At 40.2% G+C, this 6,981-nt stretch overlaps 1 protein-coding gene across 1 annotated transcript in view; it reads left to right on the forward strand.

Moving 5' to 3' along the window:
- ASAP2 (ArfGAP with SH3 domain, ankyrin repeat and PH domain 2) overlaps window positions 1-6,981 on the forward strand; it is a 210,861-nt gene that overhangs the window by 188,002 nt on the left and 15,878 nt on the right. The window contains exons 27-28 of the mRNA XM_019520660.1: window positions 2,808-3,063; window positions 6,759-6,917. Coding sequence (XP_019376205.1) covers window positions 2,808-3,063; window positions 6,759-6,917 — 415 coding nt within the window. The remainder of the gene's footprint in view (window positions 1-2,807; window positions 3,064-6,758; window positions 6,918-6,981) is intronic.

Here is a 6,981-nt window from a genome sequence, read left to right on the forward strand (position 1 = left end):
TTGGCTGGACTTCAGCTCCACCTCTGAGGAAGTCATTTGGTACTCAGCCGTGAGGTTAAAATAATAAAACTAGTATTTCACTGCCCACTATTAATAGGCTTATACTACTGGGACTTTTGAAAGGAGATTATGGACTATTAATCACAGACTAATGTCTGTAAGTACATTGACTGTGCTGCTGAATATTGTTGTTGCATTTAGGTTTGCCATGGGCCATGTCAGAATTCTGTTTATAAATGACAAGCTGTCAGATGGAGTTATCTGTAAAGACATCAAATAGTTTTTGTAATTACTGGTCATAAGGGTCGCTTCTGAAATTTTTTTTTTTAAAGTTGAGAAGTGTGTCAAAAGTGAATGTAAAATAATAGAAAGGAGAAGGTTTCAGACTAAGTGAAGGTGTGGTTCAGTATAATTGGCTTCCATTAATGACTTTTATAAGTGTTTTATAACCAGTCAGGGTGTTGTGCATTGACAGTCGTATTTGATTAATCCAGTCTAATCATAGGATATATTCTGAGAAAAATAGCTCGCTTGTTCTCTGTACTATCGGTATAAATGTGTATTTAGCATAAATACTAATGCTGTAAATGGCTCTTTTAACATTCACACCCACAGTTCACCAGCTGTGTGTTGATCTAACCTTATTTCTAAAGGCACATTTGTATTTTCTGAGCTATGGAATGTTACGAATACAATTTGGTCATGTGCTATGCATACGAATCCTCAACTGTATCTATTATAATTATTAGAGCACAATAATTACAATGATTATCATTACAATGAGAAAAATAATGCTGAAGTTTATATAGCAAACAGATGACATTCTGCAAGACTCAGAGTAAACTAAATAGGGCACTTTTGCTTGTGTGCATGGGCTGAGCAACATTGTCCCAGCTGTCCATCAGTCATGTCCCTGAACTGAACTGGTTTGTCCCTTAGTAAGCTGATAAGAGGCTTGGGCTCATATACTTGCTATGGACTGTTGATAAAATTTTACCAACCCATTTTCAAAAGCATATTTGTTGTGTAGGAGAACATTTTTCATTGGGCTTATTAAGCTGATCAGTCCCACAGAGATTTTTTTAAATTCAGACCAGGATTCAGATTTAGACCAGGATTCTGTGTCAAAATCTGACCATGATGTTCCTGCATCATAGCAAATGCATGAGCGCAATCATTTTTTGTTTGAAATGCAATCTAAATTTAAAACTCAGTGTATACAGTTGCTTTGTATTCCGACAAAGAAGAGAGAACAGCTTGAAATCTGCATCTGTTTTCAGGCAAAATGCTTATAAATGGAATTAAGCTTTTCAAAATAAAAATTCTGACCATCAGGACTTGGAGCTTTCTAGAAGTGCTTTAAACATTTTTTTACAAAATAAATCTAGTCCATATGATTGCCAAGGTAACCTCCCATATGTGAAAGAAGTATAAGCTAATGCAGTTCTCCCACGGAGGCCTAGTGCCTAGTCCCCACTTACCTGCCTCCAGCGGCAGACATCAGTAATCACCACCCAGCTACCAGAACGTACATAGCTACAAGCCTCTACTAGGTTCCTTTTGCAGCAGCTGTGCTGTCACAGTGTGGCATGCACTCTAGGAAAAGGCCATGGCAACTGGCAAAAGTGAGGGATTGTCTATGTGCCCCTTATGCTCACTTGCAGACAGTGGCAGAAAGCTGTCGCTTCTGATACAGTACTCATAAGATGCCAAGAGTGAAAAGAGTTCAAAGTCTTGTAAATAGTGCTGTTTCTGCAAAGAAGTCTGATCAGTTGTGCAGTGCTGTTTGGTAAAAATTTGAGTAGTTGTAGGTGACCTTTATTTTAGTGGGCAAATTGAAAACAAAAGTTAGATCAGAAGCCTCTCAGTAGCCAGGAGACTGAGAATGATTACTGCTTTTCCTTCCTGCTAGCCATTAAAGCCTGAGGAGCTTTTGGCTTAGCATTAATTTTACTACATGGTGTCTGATATAAAAGATGGAACAAAGTTCAGTGAGACCAGCCTGGCAAGACTCTTAGTAGTTTGCAGTATGAGGCAGTGTCTTTTCATCTGGTTGCTGCCTCTGGTCAATTGAACAACTCCCCTTAAAGATCTGTCTCTATCTAGTAGCTTTAGCTTTCTGGCTGTTAGGTATTGGGCCTGGATGCTGGAATCAGATGGAGGAGAGCTACATTATTGACTCACTGTATGACTTTGGGTAAATCTTACTCTCTCCGCACATTTGTTTTCACTCATTCTTTTTTAGCCTTGTTTGTTTAGATTGTAAATACTTGTGGTAGGGACTCTCTTACTATGTGTTTGTATAGAGTCTAGCACAGTGGGATCCCAAGTTCAGCTGGGGGCACCTTTGTGTTACCATAATGGAAATAGTAAACAGGTGGTGGTGATTATGATGAGAACAAAATGACACCATAAAAAATGCAGGAACATGTGCTATGAGATGCAATAGAAGAGGTAAGGGGAACACCATTGGAGCAAAGTTGGTGCCAAAAATACAAGAGATTAAGAAGAGAAGTATTAAACTGCTTTTTAAAAGCATTGCCGAGTGGAGTGAATTAAATGAGACAATTTTGTTAAAATTAAACACACACACAAAAATCAGTGCACAAGAGTTTTGTTCCTTTAAAACTGCAAGAGGGGAATGTGGCTTTACTGGGTAGGTTGGTCAGGGGTGGTGGTGACATAAGTGCAATATCTTTCAAGATGTAATAATTTTAAACTTCTAACCAGCATGTGGTAGTTAGTCCTGCTAAATATATTTAAAGCAAGTAGTATAATATCAGCATGTAATCTTTTGTTGTTTTTAGCAACCCAGCCCTAATCGGAGAGAAGACAGGCCTGTCAGTTTCTATCAGCTGGGATCAAACCAACTTCAGCCTAATGTAGCATCTTTGGCACGAGATGCAGCAAATATTGCTAAGGATAAACAAAGAGGTTTTATGCCTAGTATATTACAGAATGAAACCTATGGAGCAATACTCAGTGGTAGTCCAACTTCCATTCAGCCTGCAGTACCTGTTACAACAAGCGCACCTCCCCTACCTCCAAGGAATATTGGCAAAGGTACTAACGCTGGAAAATATAGTATTTTAGAAGAAATGGGATCATAATATTTTTTTCTTACATTTTGAAGATTTGTTTTACAGTTCCGTTGCACAGGTAGGTATTAGAGCTATTTTTTGATGACTTTTGTATTTGAGATGAATCGGCAGAACATATTCCAAGCTTGATTTTCATTGTACATGGTAGTGAAGGAAAAAAGTATTCTGCATTGTGCTTCTGCTATACAGAACTGCTATACATGCAGAACTATTCTGCTATACATATCTACAAACAATTGATGAAGCTCACAGGCACTTATAAGAAGTGAGTAACAGATTGGGTGATTTAGAACAAAAAGAGCCTTCTGCATATGTGCCATCTTTCATTACATTTACTTCATGAAGGTTTCCGACTCCCAGGTAATTTTAATCAGTTTTGAAATTCTTTAAGTATCTAGCTTGTGTAGTAATATTTCTTCTTAAAAATGCCTGGACAGAGGAAGAGCATGCTGCATAATGTGAAATAAGTTTAACAGTGATAACTGTGCAGAGACTTTTCTGAGATCTGTCCTAGGAAGTGTTGAAATGAAAGTAAAATATAAACAGTATGACAATTTGGGTAATTGGGTGGTTGAGGGAGTTGGTAACTGGCCAAAACTTAAAACTGTATCATTACTCATTATCTGGGATCCTGGCTTTCCCTGATAAAAAATTGCAAGGTCTCTGATAAAAAAAATTGCAAGTTCCCTGATAAAAACCCCAAAACCTGTGATTAAAATGAAAGGCCTCTCACTTCCCCTCCCCCCAGTCCCTCCCTGGCCTTACTAGTGCCCCCTCACTCCCCACCTCCCCACTGCTGCATGCAGTCCTGGGGGGCAGCAGGGACTTGTGCCCCCCAGATTTGTGAATGGGGTGGGGGCAGGCACAGGCTGCCTGCTGTGGGCTTGGGCTCCTGCCCTGCTGCCATCCACAGATGAGCCTCTCATGGTCCCATCTTGCTCCCCACCAAGGCGCTGTGGCTGTGCATTGCGGCCCCAAGCCCCATGCACTGTTTGGCTGAACAGCAGCCTCAGCCCTAGGCATGCCCTGCCCTTCCTAACTCCCTCCTATGGGGGCCTCAACCGCCCCCCCACCCCTTAGCTATGGAAGCTGCTCTTCATGTGCATATATGTAAACATGGTGCGCCTGGCCAACCTCCTCCTGCTCCCTCCCACCCTCTTGCAGACTAGAACTCTGCCAGCCTGCAGAGAGCTGTTTGCAAAACTGCAAAATTCATGGGTTTGTCCTGTAAAATGAGAAATCCACGTTTGCCTCTGATAAAGGGTAAAATCTGCAGTTTCCTCCATTTTTCCATGGGAAACAGAAAACCCAGATCCCTGCTCATTATCCCTTTTTCAGAAGGTCTGTGTAAAATTAATAGGCCTCAGCCCTGTTCATAGGGCTTGTAAGTAATACAGATACTTTTATTACAGGAGCTACTATTACAGCCAAGGCTGGACTTCCCTCTTACTTTAAGATATAGATCATGGTGATGGAACAGCCTGGAGAAATTTTTCAGTGCCTGTCTTTATATGTTGCACTTATTTGGTGAATAAGAATCTCTGTCTTTTATGCCTTCAGCAATCTAGCATCTTTCCTGAATACCAATATATTTAAAACATATAAATGCAAGTAAATACTGTTACACATATGTAAGGCCTTTTATCCTACATAAGTTTGGACTTGGTGTTTTGGGATGTGTGTAGAAGACTTATCTGCCCTGTAACAGCTTGCTCTCTGTAGGGGAAACTGTCCTTTTCTTGGGATTTGACTTTATTAACAGCTAGATAAACAATAAGATAGCATAAAGTACATAACTGACTGGATACGGGAATGGTTTCTGGCCCTTTTTGGAAGTGTAAGGGTGTTACCAAAGTTAGAGTACAAGACTTGATATAGTATGGATTTTATCTGGTCTGGCAAATTGTGCAGCTGTGGTATGAGCTAGCTCAGAGTTGCATAATTTTGTATTTCTTAAAAAGGATGGTAAGATACTATAGGAATGGGAGCACCCAGATTGGAATACACTTTGACTAAACAGTGGACATGACTGGTAAATTAAAGTAACGATTTTGTTCTTGGACCAAATTTTGTTTCTGAGTACCTATAGCATTTTACCCATTGCCACTTAATTAAATGACCAACATATTTTTTTTTCTTGTCCACACCCCGACCTGAAACTGTTAGGCAATAGTGCAATGCTGCTTATGCCAGGAAAACATTCCTCCTGGGTTAAAATCAAAATATATTAGCAGTTGGTTTCATTAGCCTCTTTTATTTTGCTCGCCTAGTTGAATGTGTTTTGGACTTATTACTGATCTTGTTTCTTATTAGCTGCTTTTATTATTATTATTGTTATTGTTGTTATTATTATTAGACTCCTAATTTTAGAATGCTCTTCAAATCTTCTAATCCCTCTGTGCCTACACTCCATGAAAACTGATGCTTATACCTACTTCATATTTACTATATTTTTCATCTTTTTTTAATATGGTGATCACATACTCTTGAGTAGGCAAAAAGTATATGCCAATAGGCTGATTGTTTGTTCACAGAAACAGAACTTGCAATGTTTTGTAGTGACATGGGGAGAAAGCTCTTGAGTCTTAAAATATAGTAATTTAGTAAATTATGGTTTAGGAGTCGCTTCTAAAATACAAAAGCAATGCTATATATGTAGGTGCTGTAATTGTTGCTCCTACTTTGGGTGAAACTCAGAATTGCACTTTTATGGAAGGCCAAAATCAAAACTGATGTTACCCTTTTTAGTCAGTGATGTCCTCGAACCTTCACATGAGCTGGAGTCTGTCCCTTGTAGTTTTTGGAGACTGATAGGGCTGTTAGTCAGGAGTTAGTGATGGTCATACAACTCAGTTTCTGATTTCCTGTGGAGAAATCCCTGCCCTTATTTCTGCTAGCTAGCCTCAGATTCATGAGCTGTGAAACAGGTTTTAAAATCACCATATTTTGTAATGCTGATCTGAGACAAATGTTTACATAGCTAAAATGTAGGCAGGGTTCACATTACATTTTGACTCCTGGTGGGGTGGGGTCTACAAAAAAAAAAATTGGGCTGCCCATCTCAGTGCCCTAATAAATTAGAGACACCCCCCTGTTATGATTTTCAAATCTTATGGGGGAGGCTCAGCCCCCCCAAGATCCCCTGTAATTCAGACCCTGATAGTAGGGATGCTTTAATCAGAAACTTCTGTTGCTTTCATTCAACTGTGATTTATCTTTTTATAGTCTTCCAAGAAGGTAGTGATTTCTGTCAGTTTGTATACAGGCGACCCTTGCCATTCGTGGGGGATATGTTCTCGTATCCCCCGCAAACGGCGAAATCCGCGAATAAGGCACTGCGTTCATGCCCCGAGTGGCTGGTGGGGGGCATGGGTCTGGCAGTGGCAGTGGGAGCGCTGCAGCAGCAGCGGGAGCGCTGCAGCAGGAGCCTGGCGGCAGCAAGCACAGAGCTCCCAAGGAGCTCCTGTAAGCATATAAAGTGTATTTAAAATGCAGGTTTGGCGTTCATGAATATTTGAAACTGCGAATGCCAATCCCATGAATAGCGAGGGTTTCCTGTACTATACAGGGATGCCATTTTTAAAAAGGCAGGTGTGACACTTAACACTTCCTGTATCTATGCAGTAATAATAATAATAAAGAATTCTCTCCTTTTAGTTCAGCCTTCAGTTCTTGGCAGTGGTGTTCAGACAACTTCTTCTAACACAATGTGGAAGACTAATTCATTAGGAGTGGAAAGTATAAGCAGGCAGAGATCTTCCTCAGATCCACCAGCTATTCATCCCCCTGTGCCACCATTGCGTGTAACGTCTACAAGTATGTTCTTACTTTCCTCTGTTTTTTCCTCCTAATCATGGTTGGCCACCTTTTTCCTTTGGTT

The sequence above is a fragment of the Gavialis gangeticus genome, unplaced genomic scaffold (genome assembly GCF_001723915.1).
Source record: "Gavialis gangeticus isolate Ggan-Ray unplaced genomic scaffold, GavGan_comp1, whole genome shotgun sequence".
Taxonomy (NCBI): Eukaryota; Metazoa; Chordata; order Crocodylia; family Gavialidae; genus Gavialis; species Gavialis gangeticus.